Source organism: Podarcis liolepis, assembly GCF_965112155.1.
Source record: "Podarcis liolepis genome assembly, chromosome: 7".
NCBI lineage: Eukaryota > Metazoa > Chordata > Lepidosauria > Squamata > Lacertidae > Podarcis > Podarcis liolepis.
The window spans coordinates 8,529,485-8,552,979 of NC_139561.1; the positions used below are offsets into that span (position 1 = coordinate 8,529,485).

The following is a 23,495-nucleotide window of genomic DNA, read 5'->3' on the forward strand; positions in this document are numbered from 1 at the left end:
TATTCCTGGGCAGTATATAACTCCTGTGCTCTGAGATCTTCACTGGATGCCAGTTTGCTACTAGGCTAAGCTGAAGGTGTTACTGTTAGTATATGCTGTTAGTATATATGCGTACTGATATACATTTTTATGAAATTAAAGGGTGTGGATATCCCATGGGGTTTTAAAGATGACCTGAACCTAGAAAGCATTGCCTCAGCATTATGAAGAACTCCCAGTGTTTATCTTCTTTTTCTTTCCCCCCGCCACAGGTGAACACCTCCATGGATGTTGTATTTGAGGCTGGAGATGACCAGCAACTGCGTTCCTGGATGTGTGAAATTAAAGAGTGTCTCCATCGAGGGTGAGTTATTGCTCCACTACTCTCTGTGCCAGGGCTGTGTGATGCAGTTCTTCAAGTGTTTTTCATTGCTAGGGTGTTGTTTTGTGTGTTTGTTTTTTTTAAAAAAAGAGGATTTCTAGTCCCCATGGCTGGAAGATAAGCTTGAATGTGTGCAGCGATTCCTTGTGGAATATCTGAAGCAAGGTGCAGAACGAATTAGACAAGATTATCTTTTAAAATGCAGACTAAGATGGTTACAGGGTCCACCTTTTCCTGGCGCAGATTTTCTTTCTCTCTTAGATCCGGGTTCACATGCTCAGAGTCTCTCGCGTTGACTTTTGCTTCATGTATTGCAGGCCGTAATCTAGGCCCTAAAAAGTGGATCTGGGGCTGGTCCTTGGTTGGTCCAAATCGAGCTCTGGACAGAAGGGATTGGAAGACAGGGAAGTGCGTAGGAATGTCCCCCCACCCCCAGTTTTCTCAGCACCTCATGAGGGTTAGAAACCTGCTTCTTTAAATAAACAAAAGCCTGTCCTGAAACTTCCAACGTTCAGCCTGATGGGTTGCCCACGAATTCTAGAGTTATGAGTGAGAAAAACTTTAGTCTATCCACTTTCCCCATGCCAGGCATAATTTTATAAACTTCTATACTGTCTCCTGTTACTTACCTTTTCTCTAAAGCCCCAAACACAGCAGGATGGGAGATTCATACTATCTTCATCATTTTTATTGCCCCTTTTTATCTTTTTCCAACTCCACACTATCCTTTACTGGGTACAGTGGTGCCTCGCAAGACGAAAAGAATCCGTTCTGTGATTCTCTTCGTCTAGCGGTTTTTTCGTCTTGCGAAGCAAGCCCATTGATGGATTAGCGGATTAGCGCTTTTAGCGGCTTTTAGTGGCTTTTAGCGGCTTATCTGCTGATCGGATCAGCTGATAAGCGGATTAGCGGCTTAGAAAAAGGGGGGAAGGGGGAAAAACCCCCGCAGGAACTCGCAAGGCATTGTCGTCTTGCAAAGCAAGCCCATAGGAAATTCGTTTTGCGAAGCACCTCCAAAACGGAAAACTCTTTCGTCTAGCGAGTTTTCCGTCTTGCGAGGCATTCGTCTTGCGGGGCACCACTGTATTTCCTGTACTCTATAGCCTGGACTGACCTAGAAGTGCCCAGAGTAAGGATGGCTTCTGTGATGAAAATAGCCATACCTGAAAGAAAACGGTGTGGGACTAGGTGTTCCTTGTGTGCAATGATGCAGGAAAGCTGAAGAATTGGTAGAGGAATTCAGTCTTGATCTATTTTATTTATTATTTTATTATTTATTTATTTTATTGTTTTATTATTTATTTATTTATTTTAATTTATTATTTATTATTTTATTTATATTATTTATTGTATTTCATTTTATTTATTATCGGTAGAGGTATACAATTTTTTATTTCTGAACCTTTTCTTTTTAAACTTTCTCGGCCTTATGCCTCCAAATATTGGCTTTGAAGTGTGTGACTGATAAGTACTAAAATTTCTAAAGCTGGGAGAGGGGCCGAATGAGATTGCCAGCGACGGGGTATAAAAACAAAAAAATACGTACCATCATAACAAATACAATATAGCACAATTTAAAAGGCCATAGATGGCTATCAGGTCTAAACCAGATGCATGCTCTAGTTATATCCCGCTTGGACTACTGCAATGCACTCTACGTGGGGCTACCTTTGAAGGGGACCCGGAAACTACAACTAATCCATAATGTGGAAGCCAGACAGTGACTGGGAGTGGCTGCCGAGACCATATAACACCGGTCTTGAAAGACTTACATTGGCTCCCAGTATGTTTCTGAGCACAATTCAAAGTGTTGGTGCTGACCTTTAAAGCCCTAAACGGCCTCGGTCCAGTATACCTGAAGGAGCGTCTCCACCCCCATCGTTCTACCCGGACACTGAGGTCCAGCTCCAAGGACCTTTGGCGGTTCCCTCCCTGCGAGAAGTGAGCTTACAGGGAACCAGACAGAGGGCCGTCTAGGTAGTGGCGCCTGCCCTGTGGAACTCCCTTCCACCAGGTGTCAAAGAAATAAACCACTGTAAGACTTTTAGAAGACATCTGAAGGCAGCCCTGTTTAGGGAAGTTTTTAATGACTGATGTTTAAATGTATTTTTAATCTCTTGTTGGAAGTCGCCCAGAGTGGCTGGGGAAACCCAGCCGGATGGGCAGGGTACGAGTAATAAATTATTATTATTATTATTACTTGGACTGCAGAATCCATGTCCTTTCTGCACCTTGTCTTCTGCTTGGCTTGGGAAATTTATTTTAAGCCCTGGAGTCCATAGGAAGCAAGAACTTCCTCTTGTGTACCTGGGGGTTTAAAGTCCTTCCCAAGTCAGAGTGTGGGATGCCCAGGTGGATGCAAGCCCAGTCTCTCTCTCACGCCTTTTGGAAAATGTACTACCTGTTTCTTGTGCCATTCTTTCAAAGATGTCCCACTTCCTCTTGGGGCTTCCTCTTACTGAAATCTGCCAGGGGCAAGAAGTGGTATTGTGATTTGCAGAGAGCCATACTGTGATTCCTTTCATTCACACACACACACACCCTCCACCAAATTTCAGGCCCCTTTTTGACCTTCTTGTAGCAGCAGTGCTGGGTGGCAACTGAACTGCCTGTGTTCAAAACCAACCTGCCTGCTTTTCTCCAAGGTTCTGTGCCCCTTTTTCGGAGTATAAAATGGCTACATTAACACTGGGTGTTTGGTCAGGGGGTAGCATAAATGTGCCAGGAAATCAGGTCCCAAACTTGTCACTAGTGCCAGGCCGCTTGGTAAGTGGGGCGTGGGGGTGGTGAAGACAACTTGGGTGACATCTGAGCATGTAATCTGTGTGTGCCCATTTAGTTGTGCTGCACAAATCTCTTTCACACGAACACCTGTTTATGCACGAGGCAACTTGGACCTGTGTTCAGTGGAACGTGTGAATAAGCCTGTAATGCCAACTGTTCTCTTCCTCCTGCAAAGGTTAATTTCCACGGCAGGAGTTCCCAAATTCTGGTCTGGGGATCACCGGTGGCCCGCGAGCTGCACAGTGTGTTTGAAGAATGGTGGGAGCAGCGCATGAAATAGTCATGTTGATTTTTAGTTGCGTTTTTATTGCTGCTTCTGTTTCTTGCCTTGCATTTTATTATTTATCACGGTATTTTCTACTGCGTTCTACGGAATTAAAATGGGAATGCAATAAAATACAAAGTAATAACTAACAGGAGCAATGATGATAGCAATAATAATCCTACGTCTACAACAACATATTATGATTGCTACAAGCAGACGAATCGTTAGGTGGTCAGCAATTTTCAAGTGATCTGTTTAGAAAGAAAGTTTTGTAACCAACTCCAGGTGTTGGTTGGGAGGGTTAAGGCTAGTTTTGGAGGCAGGTCGTTGGCAGGGGGGAACCCTGTGAATGGCCCCTGCCTTAGATTCAGGAGAAGGCTTAGCGTTGCAGTCCCAACCCCTTCTCAAGTCTGCCTCAAGTTCATGGCAGAGTGAGCAGGGCCACTAAATTTGGCCTCTTTGCTGGCCCAGAACCTCAGGCCTGGCAGGAGCACCAATTCTGAGGCCGTGTACTGATGGCTTTTGCAACATGGCTTCATTTGCCTGGGTGTTCCATGTATTTGCTGACCCTGTTTCCTATAAAAACTATATTAAAAGTATTACGATTCAACAGGAGTAAGGATGCATGTGATCTCAACTGTGGAACCTCATATTGCAAAACCCATTTCCACTCCCAACCCTTCTGACCAATGTGTTTTCCTTCATCTTATAAGCTTGCTTACAAAGGCATTCAAAAAAGTCTCTTTCCTTTAAAGTATAGTGCCAGCAAAGGGACATGGGTGGCGCTGTGGGTTAAACTACAGAGCCTAGGACTTGCCGATCAGAAGGTTGGTGGTTCGAATCCCCGTGACGGGGTGAGCTCCTGTTGCTCGGTCCCTGCTCCTGCCAACCTAGCAGTTCGAAAGCACGTCAAAGTGCAAGTAGATAAATAGGTACCACTCCGGCGGGGAGGTAAACGGCATTTCCGTTCGCTGCTCTGGTTCGCCAGAAGCGGCTTAGTCATGCTGGCCACATGACCCAGAAGCTGTACACCGGCTCCCTCGGCCAATAAAGCGAGATGAGCGCCGCAACCCCAGAGTCAGCCACGACTGGACCTAATGGTCAGGGGTCCCTTTACCTTTATAGTGCCAGCAGACTCACCACTGCCTTGTGCTGAGAGAAAACAATATGAGTTTTTTCCTGGAATTTCAAGTTTTCTGGTCCTCACCCCCATCAGGGAGCTCTTTCTTTTGCTTTTTTGCTTTTCTTTGCCTTATCTTTTGTTGCTGGCCTCGGGGGCAGGGACTTAAAATCTGTCCTGTTGGTGTCTCACAATCAGAAACATTCCCTCCTCCTTCAGGTCAGAAGGCGCCGACGTTGAGCTGATCTCGGACTCTCACTCGGAGGCTGTGACTGCAAGCCCCACAACCAGCAGCACGGACTCCCTGAACCAAGGTATTTGGGGCTCATCTGGGGCGAGGTCTGGGGTTGGAGGGGGGGCCTCTCCTTTGCCTTTCAAGAAAAAAGTACCAAGAAACATCTGGTTGAGCAGTTCAGGCTGCTGGACGCTGGGGAATCAGCAGAAGGGAGTTCCCCGATAATAACAAAGCTGTCTATTTTTTGTTTTGTGTTGCTAATTCTCTGGCTCTGCAAATTGTAAGCACTTGTGTGTGGTACAACACGCTTTTACCATAGCTGCCTTGAGCTTTTCTGGGGGGAGAAATTGTTTAAAATGACAGCTGAGTCCTTCCTCCTCCCCTAGGGGCAATGCCACCCAGCCTCCCAGACCAGAACGGCCAGAAGACTGACCACTACCTGACATCCTTCCCCTGGTTCCATGGCCCCATTTCTCGAGTCAAAGCCGCTCAGCTGGTTCAGCACCAGGGCCTTGACGGACACGGGGTTTTCCTCATCCGACAGAGTGAAACCCGCAGGGGAGACTACGTCCTCACGTTCAACTTCCAAGGAAGAGCAAAGGTACAGCATCTCTTGCTGAGGGGACTCCCTCTGCCACCAGTCAGTACGTTAGCAGGCAGGCTTTCATGGCCCAAAACTGGAGCACTGTTGAAATCCCGCTTGGACTTCATATCTAAATAGCTTTTTTTTTAAATGTCCAGGAGACTTGCGATAAGGCAGCCACAATCAGGGGGGATGTATTCAAAGGAATTAGATAACTGGACCAAAAATATTCAAAGGCACAGAGTTGGTTTTACTTAATCTTTACCCAGGGGACAATATAAATCTTAATTTTAAGCCTCTTATTGGCCAGCTTCTTGGAGGATGGGGCATTGACCACATGGTTGAGATGTCTGGCATTTAGTGTTGATGGAAAAATTAATCGCTAAACAAAAAATAGCAAGAGGAATGGAATGAAAAGACAAGCTTTTGGTGGATTGGTATACTTTTATTATGTTCAGTGCAAGAGAGGAAAATGCAATTATAAAAGAGAGAGAAAAATGAGTTGGACTGCAACTCTCATGGCCATGGCCATGCTGACTGGCGCTCATGGGATTTGTAGTCCAAGACACCAGGTTGGGGAAGGTTAGGCAGTGGGGTTTCTCCCTGGCTCAGGTGATGGGATTTGCACACGCCCTTCTGATCCTTGCTGAAACTTTTACATGACCTGTATGAATTGGCTGCTGTTGCTGACATGTGTCTTCCTGCTTCCTTTACCTTGGCAGCACCTACGGCTCTCCCTAACCGAGAGGGGCCAGTGTCGTGTCCAGCACCTGCACTTTGCCTCCATTTTGGACATGTTGCACCACTTCCAGCGCTTCCCCATCCCCCTGGAGTGCGGAACGGCCTGCAACGTGCAGCTGTCCAGCTACGTAGTGGTTCTTCCACATGCACAAGGTAGGAGGCAGCTATGGCTGCCATTTAGTCTCTTCCGTGCATTGGGCCTTTTCCAACCACACTCGGCTTTAAGCAGGAAATAAGGAGCGTAGGCAGACAGATGCACAGACGGCTGGGAACAGAACTGGGGAACTTTCCTCTCTTCATCATGCTAAGGCTGCGATCACTGAACACTTAGTTTGTTAAGATTTTTACACCATGCTCTGTTTTCTGCCAACATCTATCAAGGTGAAAAGGCTGTTTTCTAGAATTCCTGCTGGAACAGCTTCAGCAGGCCTTGGAGAATTCTAAGGCTCTGTCCTTCTAGAATGAGGAAGGCAGCTGGCTTTGGACACTAGCGCTTGTGGTTTCCTTCCACTGTAATTTGGTGGGGGAAATCCCTTGCCATATCCTCTGCTCTCTTCCGCTTTCAATCACTCAGCTGGAAGGTGGAAGCCTCTGCCTGCTGAACTGAGCTGGAGAAGTGTGTGTTGTATAAAAAAACCCAACCCAAATCACATCACCAACGTATGATGCTTCTGTTTAGGTGCAAAGCAGGAATGTGTGTTGCTTAGGGGTGACGTAGCCTATTCCTGCTTTGCTGATACAGGAATTGGAAACAGAAAAGAAGAAGGAAGCTCTTAAGCTCTTAGCACCACCAAGGAACACCTAGCTAGTTGCAGACATGGATGATCTCAAAGCAATCAGGTGCAGTAGTGTAAAAGTTAGCTAGTTCTTGGTTTCCTTTCTAGTCATGCCAGCAATGACTACTGTATGTCCATTCAGAGCTAGTAACTTTCAGAGTCTTGTCGAGAAGGGAGCAGAGTGCCTCACCTGCTATTTGGCTGCTTTCTGTGCTGCCCTTGCAGCTGTGGAGACATTGCAGCTTATCATGGTTCCCGGAAACATGGAACCAGGCCATTGTGCCTATCACCACTGTGGAGTTGTATGGAATGTCATATTTGGTGTTCTGTAAACACCAAAGGGATGCGGGTGGCGCTGTGGTCTAAACCACAGAGCCTAGGGCTTGCCGATCAGAAGGTTGGCGGTTCAAATCCCTGTGACAGGGTGAGCTCCCGTTGCTCGGTCCTTGCTCCTGCCCACCTAGCAGTCTGAAAGCACATCAAGTGCAAGTAGATAAATAGGTACTGCTCCAGCGGGAAGGTAAACGGCATTTCCATGTGCTGCTCTGGTTCGCCACAAGCGGCTTATTCATGCTGGCCACATGACCTGGAAGCTGTACGGCGGCTCCCTCAGCCAGTAAAGCGAGATGAGCACGCAACTCCAGAGTCGTCCACAACTGGACCTAACGGTCAGGGATACCTTTACCTTTAAAGTAAACACAAGATTCTAGTCCTTACAGCTAACGGTACTTTTTTAAGAGTCGGTGGGTCGTGCCTCCTCAAATATCAGAAATGAATTGACACTGCCTTACATTTTCAATGGCTGAGGATGTGGTCAGGTGCCCCATATTAGAAACTTGCCCTAGCGAGACTGTAAAAAAAAGTGCATATAGTTCTATAAACATCTGCCAAGTTGCATCTTACTCGCCTTTTTAATTTAGAGAAAAGGCATAAGAGGCGACACGATAGAAGTGATAAAATTAATAGTTTTAGCACTAGAACTTACGGACATCCAGTGAAGCTGTATGTTGGAAGATTCATGACAAGGAAAAGGAAGGATGGGAGGCAGTGATAGCCACGGTCTTGGATGCCTTTAAAATAGGACTGGACCATTTCATGGAGGGCTATCAATGGCTCCTTGCCATGATGGCGGCAGTAAAGCCACAGGAAGGGAAAGGGCTCGGGTCCTGGGGTCCTGCTTGTGGGCTGAGGCATCTGGTTAGCCACTATAAAACCAAAATGCTGGACTAGATGGCCCATTGGCCAGATCAGCCTCTTGTGATGCTCTTATTTGTTTGCGTAATCTCTACAGAGCGCAGAATTTGGCTTGCCTGTTTTAGCATGCGGTTCATGCCGCCCCGTCTGTGGAAGGTCGTATTCCCTTATGTCAGCATATTTTTAGGATATTCAGTATAACTTCCCCTCATTTCTCTTCCTCCCAATGCAGGCTCCAGCAGCACAGTCCCACTCTCCCCGTCCGTCCACCGCTGCCACCCGGAATTCAGCCTTGTCCAGCTGTCCCCTTCCAGCTGCCCGCGGATCCACCTGGCCGACAACCTCCGACAGAGCTCCTCAGTGGAGCAGATATTCCACCTGGTGCCCCCTCCAGAAGAGCTGGCCAGCGGCCTGTGGCCCAGCAGCCACCTGACCAGCCCACCCACCACCCCTGCAACGCGCCAGTGGGACAATGATTACGAGATGGACTCACAAGGCAGGTCCCACCTGCGGGCGGTTAACAACCAGTATACATCCCTCTGACACAGCGGGATGGGGCAACAGCCTGCTTTTGCACAAGACTCTGGATAAATGTTTCAGAAAGCCACGGAAAGGACTTATTCCTCTTGGCTGCAGGCTCGTGCTGGGGCGAGGCAGCTGGGTACACTTGCCCCAAGCCTTGGAGGGCTAAGATGGCGGGGGGGGGGCGGTGTACCAGGGACCGGCTGCTTTTTTGTTTGAGTTTATAACTTTATTCTAACAAGACTCTGCTCCAGGCCTCAGGAAAGCTCTGCACATGCCTGCTTGGCTGTGTTGGTTTGTAAGATAGATTGATAACTCACTCCACTATGGATGTGACCCTTCGATTCGGCTTATTAAATGGCCTCTCTGTTAAGTTTTTTCACTCAATCCTCTCATCGGTTTTGCACATGTCTCTTCCTTTGCTTTAGGCTCCTAGTTTATTTTGGTTGCTACCGGTACATACAATATTTTTTGGTCTCTGTAACGATGTTCCTCCACTTGAGGAAAAGGGGAAATGTGTGGGCAGTAGAAGAAAAACCCCAGATCCAACTAGACTCAAGTAATTGATCTGATTTGCTCTTTCCATCACCCGCCTCTCATTTTGTTGCTGAATGAAGGCAACTGAGCTCTCTTTAGCTGAGCTAATTTCTTGGCTCCCTTGGGAACGAAGGAAATCTGTGTTTTGTTTTTTAAAACTTAAGCTCCTTCCAAGTAGGGTAATACAAACAGAACCAGGTGGTTGCTGGAAGTGCAGGCAAGAGGAATAACCATGGCAGAAGGCCATCACCACTACCCCTGTGCACAATTTTTGGCTTTAACTATCTAAACACTCAGATCCACCAGCCTCCATGCAGGCCTAAAACGATGCAAAGGCACCACAAGTAAGACAGAGTCAACTGTTGTGGCTTCCTAGCAAGGAGCACAAGGTGTTCCTGTCTTGAGTAGGCAGAGGAAGATCACACTTGTGGAGTGGATGAAAGTTCCTTTTAACAATCCCATCACTGTCCCTCATCTAGCCTAACATTGTGTACTCCAGATTGGCATAGCCTCTTGAGAGCCTCACCCATACCTGTGGTCCTTTAACTGGCTAATGGCAGAGATTGAGCCTTAGGACTCCCGCATGCATGCTACAACTGGGCTATGCCTCCCCACCTTAAACTAGAAGCGCCACCATTCCTGGCAACGCAGATCTCCTTTCAACATCAGCTAGAGACACAGCAAGGGAAGGGTCAGGGAATAGCCTACAGTTAATGAATTGGATGCTCATGAGCAAGTCAAAAGGAACTGAACCTACAAGTAGTTGGTCTCTTCCAATTCTATGATTCTAGGAAGCAGCTGGTCAGCTTGACTGGTCTGCTTGGTTTGGTATTATCTCATTGGACCAGCTCTTCCAAAGACTCACGCAGAGAGGTTTTCCCTGTTACGACATGGGACATTCCATCACTGAGCTATGAAATTATATGTTTTGAGGTTAAGATGACCTAGCCTCAAGTAGCTGCTTCCTTCCAACCAACCATTCCAGTGGGAAAAGGGGTCATTTTGCATCTCTGCCTTGCCCCATAGGGCTACTCTGGCCTTAAAACTACCGGTAGTTGCTTAGCATCCCTAGTTCAAGCCCAACCGTGCAGCACAGAATTACTCCAAACAACCAATAGCTTCTGATCCATTTCCAAATCTGACTTCTTTGCGAACACCACACCAACCTTATGAGGGTTACAGGGATTTTTTTTTTCCTCTAAAAAAAAATCCACAGCAGCTGCCTTTAAGCAGTTTCAAAAATGCTTAAAATGCTTTTGAGAGTAATTTTAACAGCATAATTCTTAGAGGAAGTCTAAGAACTTCAGTGAGGTTAAGACACACATTTATCATGCATTAACATTAGGAGCACAATGAAAACGACACAGCGCTGAATTTGCTCTTTTCCAGCATCCTCAAAGCCACAAACGCCAGAGTTGGGGGGAACCTCTCCAAAAAGCAGAAAGCCTGGTCTAACAGCATATTAGCACCAAGGGTATCTGCTCTTGATATAGAATGGAAATAGCTTTAAAAATGTATCCCAAACCAGCAGAGAGAAGGAATTTTTTAAAAATATATATATGGGAGAGGCCGTTACCATCTTTCCCCTGCTGTGTGTGCAAAATCTAACAATTATTCTCTTTGGCCGAGGTGGTGTTCTGATTTTGGGGGGCATGGGGATGGTAGCATGTATCAGAAAACAAACATGGGTAATGGCAAAGCAAATAACAGTATAGTCAAGTTAACAACATTGTCCACAGTCTAGCAAATTGTTATTCAAAATGATGGCTGTGTATCCAAAGATACTAGAGGTTTGTTGTTGGTTTTTAAAAATGCTTTTCCCTCTTTGAGCTGTTGCCCACACAAGCTAACCTCATACAGATTTAAGCATGGGACCCATGTGCCCGCTGGACGGTAAAAGGGCCTATGATTAGCTAGCATTTCATCACACTAATGGAATGACCTTTGCTGAAGGTTTGTTCAAAGCAGGAGTCCAAAAACATCTGAAGGACCACAGGTTGCTCTCCCCTCGCCCCGGTTTCAGCCCATTTTTGAGTTCTCCTAAAGAACTTGCTCTGATCTTTCTTACCTAGTAAACCTAAATGCTCCAAACCACATAACCGGTAGTAGAGCAGTAGCGAGGTCCCTGCCTAGATATTAAGTGCCTTTTTCCTATCACCAGCAGTGCTTGGCGGCTCATGCAAATAAATTTCTTTCTCCATCCCCTGACCATCACCATCAGAGATCCTGCTTGTTTGCTCAGAACATCAATCAGGGCTCAAAGCCTTCTGGGACGTTACAATTTCTGATACAAGTGCAGGTGTTCATTGAGGGCAGGGTTTTCAGAGGCTGGGGGCAAACCTGCCTTCAGGCTCAGAATTGCCCTGCAGGTGGCATCCTCCAAAGGGGCTCAACATGCAGTGAAAAATTAGTTTACCTGGGTCCAGCTGCATCCTCACATTTGTGCCAGTCGTCCTTCAAGATCGTCACACAAAAGGAGATGGACATCAGGATGGCAAAGCCCCAAGGCTGACTAGCACCCAGCCATGAACAGTTTACTTGACGTCATCTCTGTGAGCTGTAGGTATAAGCTCCCTGCACTGTGGTTTCCAAATTTTAAAATCTTAACAGATTAGTCTCTATCAACAGCAGCAAATGAATGAGCTCCACAGCTTGCTATTTATTTTTTTTAAAAAAAAACCAAATAGGCATTTAAAGAAAAAAACTGAGTGTTCTTGTTCTCCACCTTTCTACTCTTGTATAGTATAATTTTTCTATATATTGTTTCTGTATGTACTGTACATGTAACTTATTCTTTAATACAGCTAAAAAATACATACAGATCTGCCCCTGCAGTAAAATAAAACTGTTTTTAGAAATTTTCAGTGGTTGGTTCCGTGGTCATTTCTTTTTCCTTCCACCCCCCTCTCTCTATGGAGCCATTCTTACAGAATCTTCTTTTTAAATCACCTGATAAGATACTTGAAAATGGGAATAACCAGTGTGGTGCCCTCCACATAACAGGATCGACCGTGTGGGTTGCTGTGAATTGGGAGCCCATCAACTTTTGAAGGACACCACCTTGGTTTCTCTGGCTTTCAAGCTGAAATCAGTCACACTTCTTGGAACGGGGAAGAACGCCTGAAGGACGCAAGTCTTACATCCTGTGAGCACAGAACATAAGGAAGAGTTTCCATTAATCACACACACCTCCCACTTCAGGCATTCCTGAGCCCAAATTGTTATGATGATGAGTCACTAGCTCAGGAAGCCGTTGGTAGAAGAGTGCACCATGAGCTTTTCTTAAGCTATGAGCCCAAGCAGCCGTGAAGCTTCCATGCCAGAGGTATCTCCCTCTGATATATAGAGGAATAAACAACTTAGGGTGTGGAGGACTGTTGAATTCAGCCCCTGGGCTCCTGGTTACTGGTGGACAGAGTATGGTAAAGAGTTAGGTCTCCAGGCTAATCCAGCAGGTACCAACTCCTAAGTGAAAGCACCGTATTTTTCGCTCTATAAGATGCACCAGACCACAAGACGCACCTAGTTTTTGGAGAAGGAAAACAAGAAAAAATATATTCTGAATCTCAGAAGCCAGAACAGCAAGAGGAATCGCTACGCAGTGAAAGCAGCAATCCCTCTTGCTGCTCTGGCTTCTGTGATAGCTGCACAGCCCGCATTCACTCCATAAGACGCATACACATTTCCCCTTACTTTTTAGGAGGTAAAAAGTGAGTCTTATGGAGCAAAAAATACGGTAAGTTTATATCGGGGTGAGGAAACATTTTCAGCCTGAGGGCCGCATTCCGTTCTGGGCAACCTTCCGAGGTCCACATGGGTGGGTGAAGCAAAGCATGCAATTTTCCCCATTTGCAGACTATGCTCCTTTCCATACACACTCCTCAGTATCCTTCTTCCAGGCAAGCAAGAGGTGTCATCAGAGTTCAAGGGTACATTCCAGGCAGTCCAAAACACATGGGGGGGTGAAGCAGGGCCAGTGAGGGGTGTGGCCTGTGGGGGGCCCAAGGACCAGGTCTGGAGGGCCACATTTGGCCACCATGCCTAAGCTTCCCTGTTTCTGGTTAAGATTGTGAAAATCGGCATTGGCTCAACTACTTCCAATGCAGTCTTCCCCAACCAGGTGCCCTCCAGATGTTGTTGGGAACACACTACCCATTCGTCTCCAAGCATGCTGGCTAGGGAATGAGTTCAAAGGACACTAGGTTGGAGAAGGCTTAATGCTTTAATGGCCTGAAGCACCACCATCCCTTCATCTGCCAGCACACATTTGTTGGCCCAAGTCACACATTTATACAGAAGCCACCCTTTAAGACAGATGTTTTTCAGTTTTTCCTCTTTTGGTCCCCTGTCCAAAGGCCTCTCTGCCTATCTTATGCACCAGTGAACAGCTAAACCAGAAAATAGGTAAAGGAAACAAGGTGAAGCATACAGATTCCAGAAGAAAAAGGTCAGTTTTTAAAACTTTTTTTATTTTTAATTTTTTTTAAAGTTTTTATTTTATATTATCTACAAAGTAAAAGTTTCCTCTTAACTTAAAAGTTACACCGCTGCCTTGCGACGGCGGCTTTCCCCCATCATCAAACATGATTTTATAAATAATAAATCCATATCTGCTTGACGATTAGAACTTGCTTTTTTTCAAACCTCTTTCAAGTTTAGTTAGAAGTAAAAGGTATTGATTTTCTTTTTATGTTCATTTAATTTCTTTTTTTTTTAGTGAGAATAGCAGCAAGAATCACTCTCGTTACGTCTTTCTCTAGCTGATGAATTTGTGACTTTGAAGGGTTGCTTTAAAAAATAAATAGTTTTTTTCCAGTTTTATCTGCAAGCGGAAATGGGGCAGGGCTTTTTTTTTGTTTTCCTTTTTTGACACAACACATGGAATTATGGAATCGTCCCACAAGGGCTCTACATGCCTTTTGTTTCAGTCCGAATTTCTCCCACTGCAAAATGAACTGTTAGCATTCCTATTGGATGTTACAAGGTTGTTGTTTTTTTCCTCTTAGAAACAAAAATAAAGTGAAATACTAGATTTTGTTTTGATTTCTGTTTTTGTTTCTGTGCTTCCAAGTTGGTAGAAGCAGGAGAAGGATGGTATTTGGCCTAAAAAAAAAAAGAAAAAGAAAGAAACGAAGAGGGATCCAGCCTCACAGTTACTCCAGGTCAGCTTTACAACTGCTGTTGATGGTGGGTTTGTACTGGAAAAGAGAGAGAGAGAGAAGAATGAGTTGAGACACGAGATAAAGACCCCAAATCCTACCAAGGGCATTTTAAAAAGCAGGTCAGCTACTACAAGAGATGTCTCTCTCAGATAAAACACTTCCGTGCCCTTTATCCACCTGCAACACATATTCTTGCTCATGGGCCAGGGTGGCAGGAGTAGGGAAGAGGAACGGAAAACACGACACGTGGAAAACCTGGTGGCGGGTGCTTTTAAAAAACATGGCACAGCAAAGGCTTTCTTAATAAGCATGAGCATGACTGGGTTTTGGAGCAGGACGGCTAGTCTGCCAAGGGCCAAGTGTAGGCACCAACACCAAGGCTGCCATTTAAGGTGCTGGGAGAGGAAAGGCCAGGAGGTGGGAAGACTCACAACACAGCTGGGTGTATCCATGAAGCCAGGGTAGGGAACCTGTGGTCTTCCAGAGGCCCCTTGAACTACCAGTCCCCTGGCCCCTCATTCCTGGCTACCCTGGCTGGGGCTGATGCAGTCCAATGACACATGGAGGTCACAGGATCCTCACTCTGAAATAAAACCATCGAAGGCTTTTCACCAAAGCCAGACTAAACGTCTTTCCTTCTGCAGTGTTGGATGGCAGGTTGAGAGGAGTTCCCTAGCAGGACAGACTTTGCTCGTGTGCTCAAGACATCGATTCCATAAAACATATTTTGTTGCACTGTGCAAAATACGAGCAAGCCAGGGCTGAACTGATACTACCCTTGCTGGTACCTTTCCCGGGAAAATCAGAGGCTCACTATGTCCGGTTCCTATTGGAAGACCCGACAAATGCTAGAACATTAGCAGTGGCAAAGTTTTTATCGGTGGTTGCAAGAACCAATGATCCCTATATTCTGAGCAAAATCCTTGTTTAACCTGGAGGTAGGCTGTATGAATCGTGTATTGCTTTGTAACGATTTGTTGGGTCTCTGGACCGTAATAAAGATTGATGATGATGATTGGAAATAAAGACTGCTCCTGAAGGGAGTAACGATTCAGTTGTGGGGGGAGAGGGCATTTTAAGAGCATTTGTTGTGCCTGTTCTGTGCAGGGGAACCCACCTGAGCTCCCCCCCCTGCGCTCCCAAGCCCAGGCTCAACATCACACAACCTTCATCTTCTCTCCCTTATCCCCCCTCCTGGGACCTGCGGCGGCTCCCAAGCACACACTCCGCTCACCTGAAGGGTGCGTCATGTAGGGGAAGTGTGTCGCTGTTGAAACTGGAATGTGCTGTAGTGCACTTTGCGCAATGGCGGCTTGGGCCCCACCGGGTGGTGGCTGGGTTGTCATAAGCATCATTGGAGCATGGGCGGTTGGGTGAGAAGGAGCCATCCCCGACTGCACATGGGCCTGAAATAAATTGAAATTGAAATACTTGATTGTCACTTGTACAACTTGTATGCAGTGAGATTACACGAGCACCCCCACCCCCCACTCAGCTCTCTTAGTCTTAATTCCCCTCGTTTACTGACGCACACCCACCAAACCCGAAAGTCAGTTGCCCTGTTGTTATCTTTTCATTCAGCAGCCTAACAGCCCACGGATAGAAGCTATTCTTTACCCTGTTGGTGCGACTAATCATGCTTCTATATCTTCTGCCTGAGGGCAGGAGATCAAGAAAGTGCCGGCCAGGGTGTGAATCATTCCTGAGAATTTTCCTCACTCTCCTGAGGCAACGTTCTTCCGCAATGTCAGCCAGCGGATTCATGGGACAGCCCATAATATCTTGTGCAGTATTCACTACCCTCTGTAGGCACTTCCTATCAGTTGATGTCAAACCAGCTCTTTAGTAGCAAGGCCACAAAGGGGAGGGGCGCCCACAGCCAGCACCACAGGAATCCCAGAAATGGCACTAAAGCTGGTTTGTTTCAGCAGGGGAGGGGGTAGGCCGGGACCCCACCGAAGCTTTTAATGTTTAATAGATTATTGTATTTTAGTGTTCTGTTGGAAGCCGCCCAGAGTGGCTGGGGAACCCAGCCAGATGGGCGGAGTATAAATTATTATTATTAAGCCCTGTTTAGGGAAGCTTTTAATGTTTAATAGGTTATTGTATTTTAGTGTTTTGTTGGAAGCCGCCCAGAGTGGCTGGGGAAACCCAGCCAGATGGGTGGGGTATAAATAATAATGAATTATTATTATTATTATTTATTATTATTATTAGGCTCCCCTCTCAGAGGAATACGACAGCCTTACCGCTAGAAACAGCACAAAATATGTTGTTAAGTAGCCAGTTGGAGGGAGGCAGCACTTGGCTTGCCATTCACAGCTGGAGGGGACACATTCGGGGGGCAGAGCACAAAATCTAAGTGTACAGTTGAGGGCAGCTTCAGACTTCCCTGCAAAGAACCTTTTTCAGTCTTCAGGCCTCAGACCCAAAAGCTCACTGACTTACCACCAATTCCATAGCAAGGATCTCTCTCACTCCTAACTACCTCAGGAAGGACACCACCCTCTGTGGCACTCAGAGCCCGCTTCCATAACAGGGGGCCAAGGACCCACACCACCCTTCAACCGCCATGCCCAACCTTTTCAGCTTTAGCCAAGCAACTGCAGCAGCAGCAGCGCCACTGTCTACCCTCTAGCCCAAAAGGTGCACAATGTCATGCCCTGTTCTGCCTGCCTTCTAGAGGGAAGTACTCAGGTGACCATGTCTACCATGGGCAACCCTGAGAAACCCATAGTCCAGGGATCCCTCGCTAGCACCTCCTGCTGGACAAAGATTATTCTGTGTGCATAAATACTCATCAGGCATTCTGAACAGTTCTTTGGTGCACAAGGGTGTGACACACACCCATGTCCTTCCCAGGATCAAAGCAGCCTGAGATTATAAGCCCATGTTAATGAGAAATGGCTCCCCGACCCCAGTCTTCTCCTCCCTGGAACAGAGAGCACTCTTTGGACCTCAGCCTACATCAAGCGTCTTTCTTACCTGGGGGACATGGGCCATGTGCGGTTGGTTGGTGTAGGCGGGCTGGACGTGGGAAGGATGAATGGCAAAGACCGTCTGTTGAGCTGCAGGGAAGCTGCCCTGAGGAGACTGTGTGCTTGAGCCTGGGGTCATGGAAGGAGGAGTTGGCGCAAGACCAGTGTGGTAGATGGCTGACTGCTGCTGGGCGTTTGTCAAGTGGAGAGCTTGGGCGGCCTGGTGCTGATGGTGCTGAAGAAATCATAAGCATAGCAATGGCTTGGCAATATTTACACTCAAACAGTGCTATTTTTCTAGAAAAAGAGGTGCCGGAACTCACCATGAACGCCTCCCTTGTTCTCTTAGAATGGCAATGGCGCCCACCTGAGAAGTGCCGGAACTGAGCTCCGGTGAGTTCCGGCTGAAAAAAAGCATTGCCCTCAAAAACGCTTGTTCTGCTCTCAGGCTATGCTGGGAATGCAAAATACAGTGCTTTGCCAGGGTTCCTTCCACCTCATGGCAATCTGGCAACAGCAAGGAAACCTGGCTGGGAAGAGGCAAATTTCCCAGCAGCAAAAAAGTTGCATAATCCAACATGCTTGACTTCCATGTTCACATTCAGCATTATGGATTGAGGAACCTCAGGTGCATGCCTCTCCCTTTACAATCCACCAGGGCAGCTCAGAGGTTCTGCTACAGATTCAAGCCACACTCAGAAGAAGGAAAGATCCAGAGGCTGCTTTTTGGTGCTGCTAAAGTTATGGAAGAACATCCTGACTGAAGCCTGACTGAAGCCTGCTAAGCATTATCACTATTCTGTTCTCGATGTTCCAAGCTGCTACTTCTTTTTGTGTTAAATGAACTAAAAGCAGATCGTCATTTTTATGCTGTAATGGGTATTTTTCAGTGGCCAGAAGGCCCATGTACTTTATGAATTTATAAACAATGGCTTATTCTCTCAATTCCACTGAAAGGCCAGCTCCGTCAGACTTTGTCACCCTGATGGCAGCTATTCCAACAGGCTGCCTCAGGGGGTGAGATGGGAGGCAGAGCTCGTTTCAGTAGCTCTAGTGAAAAGCCAGCTCCATCTTGTGCTCCCTGCTGCTGAACAGTTTCCACTCCTGCAGATCACATGGGGGCCCAAGTGTGCTTTCGCCCTCTTCCCTCCCTGTCGCTTTTTGCTTTTGTGTTGTGTGTTTTAGACTGCAAGCCGGTGAGCGAGAACTTTTCCTTTAACGGACTGTTCGTAAGCTGTGCCAGAGGCCTTTTTTAATGAAGAGCAGGGTACAAATACTCTTGGCTAAAGAAAGAACATTTGTATTTTACTCATAAATACAAGTGCCATGGGACCTTTTAAGAAATAGCTGTTTAAGAAATGTAACTATCTGCCTAAACTTTCTGACTTGCATTAAGCTTGCATCCATCAGGATGGCTAATCCCAGTTGCTAGCTTCTTTTCCAGTGGAAAATAGTAGCCTCCAGTGTGCAATGAACTAGTGATATGGTTCCTACCATGACAGCATGCCGGCCAGAGCGGTCAGCTCTGGTTGCACAGACTCCAGGCAATGAATGCAGGGTCTCAAAGGCAACTGGGCCAAACTACGGCAGAGCAGGAACCTGCTTCTCTGTTGCCACACAGATGGCCAGTCGTAGCGCTTACCTGCACTGGGCTGGGAGCTGGGTGGTTTCCCCCATGTTGACTCTGCTGCTGCCCTGTGGGTGTGGCAGAAGGCTGTGGGTGCGGCGGGTGCGGATGCAGGGTGGCGCTGGGATGGGCATACTGCTGAGCAAGGGAACCGGTGGAAACTAGGAAGAAAAGAGGGGAAAGGAAATTGAGAACGGATGCCAAGCTGAGTCAGCACATAGGACTCCCCCAACTCTGGGTGTCTCCCTTTTAAATAGCTGCTTTTCTTTCCTTCATTTAGAAATAATACAAATGCCAGCAACCTGGGACTTGCCCTCGACTCAGCATCACTTTTGCAGCCTGCAGAGCACATTTTTTAAAACCTGCATGGTTGCAAGGGAATGTTTGAGGGTGCGTGAGGACTGTGTAGAAGTGACGTGCCAGGCTCAGTGAGAGTTGAGAGGCTTTTCAATCCTCTCCTGCTGAAAATGGCCATTTGGCTCCAGGCTTCCTCTAACCTTAAGCTCTTGTCACAAAAGTCAAATTTATTTGGGTCAGGGTGGGAAAGCGCACACACACACACACACACACACACACACACACACACGGCTCCAGTCACAGAACTGTGTTTCATACTGCATGCAGCCTTTGGGTTCCCTAGCATACAAGTCTGGCCATGGACCAGGGAGGGGAAACCTGTGGGCCCCTCCAGATGTTGCAAGACTCAACTCCCATCAGGCCCAGCCAGCATGGCTAGTAGCCAGCAACATCTGGACGGCCACACGTTCCCCATCCTTGCCTTAAAACTCTTCATTTCCTCTTCAAACCCACAGAGAAGAAATGGGACTTGCTGGTGATCTCTTTTCAGTCCAAAATAGATTATCTTGCTGGCAGGAACTGGAGGAACTAGCTCAGGGCAGTCACATTCAGAGCTCAGAGAAGCATGTCCAAGGCTTACTGTAGACAAGATGGGGACCCAGAACCTGCACCCAAGTTTTAAAATCTGCCTTTACAGCTCCCATAGCAGATGCAAAAGGAAGATACATCCAGTGTGAACACCACCTGCCTTTCACAGGATAGATAAGCTACATAATTAGTTCCCTTGCCCCCTGCCATAAATGGGAACAGCAGGGTAACATGGCACTTAGTTCTTTGCAAACTGCAATATGTCAGCAAGAGGAAGGAGGAAACAGAAACAAGAGCAAATGCTTTGGGATAAGGGAAGGGTAATGTGTAGAAGTTGCAAGTTGCAACTGTAATCCTAAAAGGGAGAGGGGTGGTGGATAGTCAAGGCAGTAGGAAATGAAGAAAGGCAGGGAGGGGAGGGAAAGGCCACCCAAATCAAACACCCACTTAGATGATGTTGGGAAGAGTCAGTGCTTTAAGTGTGAAAACTGCCTGAAGGTAAACATAACCACAATTAGACGGCAAAAGAGACCTTCATTTGAATTAGAGGAAGCAAATGTAAACGGATGTTACAGACAGACAGCGGGCTCCATTTTGCAAAGGAAGATCTATTAAAGGAAATTGACTTGTTGAAAGAGTTTCAATGCACCAAACCAATGTGGTTGCATTACAGCCCTCTGACCAAATGGAACAGTTCAGCAGCAGATTCCTGGGACAACTCCATACCCAAAAGACACAGAGCTCCTGATTTCTGCTGTGCAATAAAGAGCCCTCCTCCTCCAGCTGACAGCTCTGGCTGTGTAGGTCATTCTGTCACAATGGATCTTTGCGTTCACTCAAATACATAAAAGGGAATCAGCGCTTTCGATTAAAAGATCCAGGGGCCTTGGCGACCACAACTGTCTTGCAAAATCCAACACTGAATTTCATTCAGCTCAAACCTCAGGCTTTTTCGAAGTTTTCTAGCTCTTGTGGTTAAAGCAAACTTTCAGCATTCTGTCTGCAAGGGTTCATAGATGGGTTAGGCCTTCCAGGGGTCACAATTCCAACTCTTTGGGGAATGTCTTGCCCTGTAAATTCCAATCTTGCCCTTCAGGTTTCTTCTCCCACCCCCTAAAAGTCTGAATCTTCCTTTCCCAAATCTCTGACCAACCAATTCTGTACCCTTTATTGTGGACCACTGAAACAGAAGACAACCCTTCCTTCACAGGGCAGTAGACCATGTTGGTTTCAAGGAAATGTAAGGAGGAAGTAAACACGTCAACCAAGTCTCTACATAACTGGACTTATTTTTTACTCTTTTCACCTAGTGCTGGCTGTCATCTTACCTTTTCTGTTATGGTAATCTTCCTCAGACAGTTTCATCCTTTACATGTCCCATGAGTCTATTGATTTCTCAATGACAGAAAAGCTTTTCCTAATTCTGATTAGGTTTGGTTTGGTGCAAAGACATCTGTTCAACAAGCCTATTCTCCAACAGATTCTTTCAAAGTTGTTTACTGTGCAAATCAAAGTTAGTACAAAAACCCCAACTCACTGGCAAAGTAGAAAGAAGGACCTGTCTCCTTGCTGTAGGGTATTTTGGGACATGCTGAATTTGGGAAATAGAAAGGGAAATTAGCCGTGTGCCACAAGATGAGAGCACCACTTCCAGTCTTCTGGAAAGGTTAAGTCAATCATTGTTTTCATGCACAAACCAATTTGCAATTAAAAAAAAAAAGTTAAAGAGATATTCAATCACACATACAATCTTCAGCTGGTGTTCATCAATTTTAAAATGTCCACTATTTTAAAGTATTTTACATTCCATTAACTAACCACAGCATGAAGAATAAGGATTAAAAGTGCTTTGACTGATTTTCAATGAAGAGAAAAACACCAGTTACAATCCCAGAAAACTGGATTTCCCCAAGATGCAGAGCCCCAGTTCCCCAATTATTGCTTAGTTCAGCATACTAATTTGTTTGTTTATTTTTTAGCAGAGACAGGAAACTAGAGAGCTTAGAGAGAGAATAAGACACAGAAAAATACTGGATAAAATACAAAGCAAAATCCGGATCAAGCTGGTGAATAAACATTATCTTGGTTTACCAGACTTTTGAAACAAGCCTTTCCATCTTCACAGAAGTTCAGCAATTAGCAACTGCTGACATATACACACGTTTATGCAAAGGTTAATAGAATGAATTCCTATTCATTCTCTTTGCTAGATGTAGTTTCATAGAGCACTAGAGGTGCTACAAATCAATGCAGCGTTCCGATTACAGTTTTGCTATGTCTTTAGAGAACTGGCCAAAGGGAACAGTATACCTCCACTTAACATTTATTCAGTATTTCACACACATTCTCTCAGTAATCTCTACAACAAACCTGTGAGACAGGAGAGTATTGTCATACCTATGATTCAGACGGAGAGGGACGCTGAGATTGAAAAGTGAACACCAATACATTTGTGCTAAGGTTTGAACCAAGGACTCTTGATGATGATGGTTTATTAAATATTTATACTGCCCTTCATCTGAGAATCATAGAGTGGTTTACAATACAGTGGTGCCCCGCAAGACGAATGCCTCGCAAGACAGAAAACTCGCTAGACGAAAGAGTTTTCCGTTTTGGAGGTGCTTCGCAAAACGAATCTCCTATGGGCTTGCTTCGCAAGACGAAAATGTCTTGCGAGTTCCTGTGGGTTTTTTCCCCTCCCCCCCTTTTCTAAGCCGCTAAGCCGCTTATCAGCTGATCCGATCAGCAGATAAGCCGCTAAAAGCCGCTAATAGTGCTAATCCGCTAATCCGTCAATGGGCTTGCTTCGCAAGACGAAAAAACCGCTAGACGAAGAGAATCACAAAACGGATTCTTTTCGTCTTGCGAGGCACCACTGTAACTTCCTTTCTTTGCTACAGGTAGCTAAGTTGGTGCAAGCCAGACAAGAAAATCCAACCAGTCACTAACCAGGATCACCACCTTATACTAAAAGAAAACTATCAGGAAATTTCTTAACAAAAACCACTGAGCACTAAGTATTTGGATTCATCCTGGTAAAAAATGTGGCCGCAAGGTGACAAACTGGAAACAGTGGTCGTGTTCAGACGATTGTATCTCGGTTTAATAAGCCAAGATGTGAATGAGCCTTCTGCCTCCAACCCCCATCATTTGAAGCTGGCTTCATTCCAAAGCTGAGTATAATGTAAAGCACTGAGAGATCCTCTGTCAAGTAAGCAGTATAGAAAGCTTGACAAATAAATAAATGAGTTTCCCAGTTTGGATGAAATAGGAAACTACATTTAGCAGAAGACTTCTTGGTATGTTTGCTCATGCAAAAAGGAGAAACTGAGTAGCTGTGTGCCTGGGCTCATTCATCTCTTGGCCAATGGGCTCATACGTCCATGAAGGCAAAAGGCCCAAACGGGTCAGTCTGCTTCCAGGTCATCTGCAGCAAACAGGTTAGAGGGCAAGGCTGGTCAGCTGGGCCTGGGAAAGCTCACTCACAGCATCCAGTGGTCAGCAGGGGTGTCTCTGTGTTAGAATTGATAACAATTTAAAGCAGCCAGCTGAAACCCCCAAGTTACTCTTGGGTGACAAATCTCAAGACCTGCCTCACACATGAAGGGGAAGAACGGGAGAACCCCTACTGGAGATTTAATAGCTACACAGCAGCTGCCTGGAGTGTTCTACAGAGACCTCCCCACTTTTATTAATATTTAGGAAGCTGCCTCATACAGAGTCTG

At 46.1% G+C, this 23,495-nt stretch overlaps 2 protein-coding genes across 19 annotated transcripts in view; one reads left to right on the plus strand and one right to left on the minus strand.

Annotated features, from left to right (window-relative positions):
- The window catches only part of SH2B3 (SH2B adaptor protein 3), a 70,456-nt gene extending 58,474 nt beyond the window's left edge, over positions 1-11,982 (plus strand). For all 3 annotated transcript variants that reach the window (XM_083514274.1, XM_083514275.1, XM_083514276.1), the window contains exons 4-8: positions 252-343; positions 4,750-4,844; positions 5,152-5,366; positions 6,071-6,242; positions 8,292-11,982. In XM_083514274.1, coding sequence (XP_083370400.1) covers positions 252-343; positions 4,750-4,844; positions 5,152-5,366; positions 6,071-6,242; positions 8,292-8,602 — 885 coding nt within the window. In that variant the 3' untranslated portion in view covers positions 8,603-11,982. The remainder of the gene's footprint in view (positions 1-251; positions 344-4,749; positions 4,845-5,151; positions 5,367-6,070; positions 6,243-8,291) is intronic.
- Positions 11,983-13,566: 1,584 nt separating this feature from the next.
- Positions 13,567-23,495, minus strand: part of ATXN2 (ataxin 2) — a 62,321-nt gene continuing 52,392 nt past the window's right edge. For 9 of the 16 annotated variants that reach the window (XM_083514150.1, XM_083514148.1, XM_083514143.1 and 6 more), the window contains 5 exons: positions 21,308-21,361; positions 18,901-19,046; positions 17,266-17,493; positions 15,515-15,686; positions 13,567-14,316 (listed from right to left, as the gene is read on the minus strand). In XM_083514150.1, coding sequence (XP_083370276.1) covers positions 14,288-14,316; positions 15,515-15,686; positions 17,266-17,493; positions 18,901-19,046; positions 21,308-21,361 — 629 coding nt within the window. In that variant the 3' untranslated portion in view covers positions 13,567-14,287. The remainder of the gene's footprint in view (positions 14,317-15,514; positions 15,687-17,265; positions 17,494-18,900; positions 19,047-21,307; positions 21,362-23,495) is intronic. The other 7 variants (XM_083514146.1, XM_083514145.1, XM_083514154.1 and 4 more) reach the window with 1 other exon arrangement.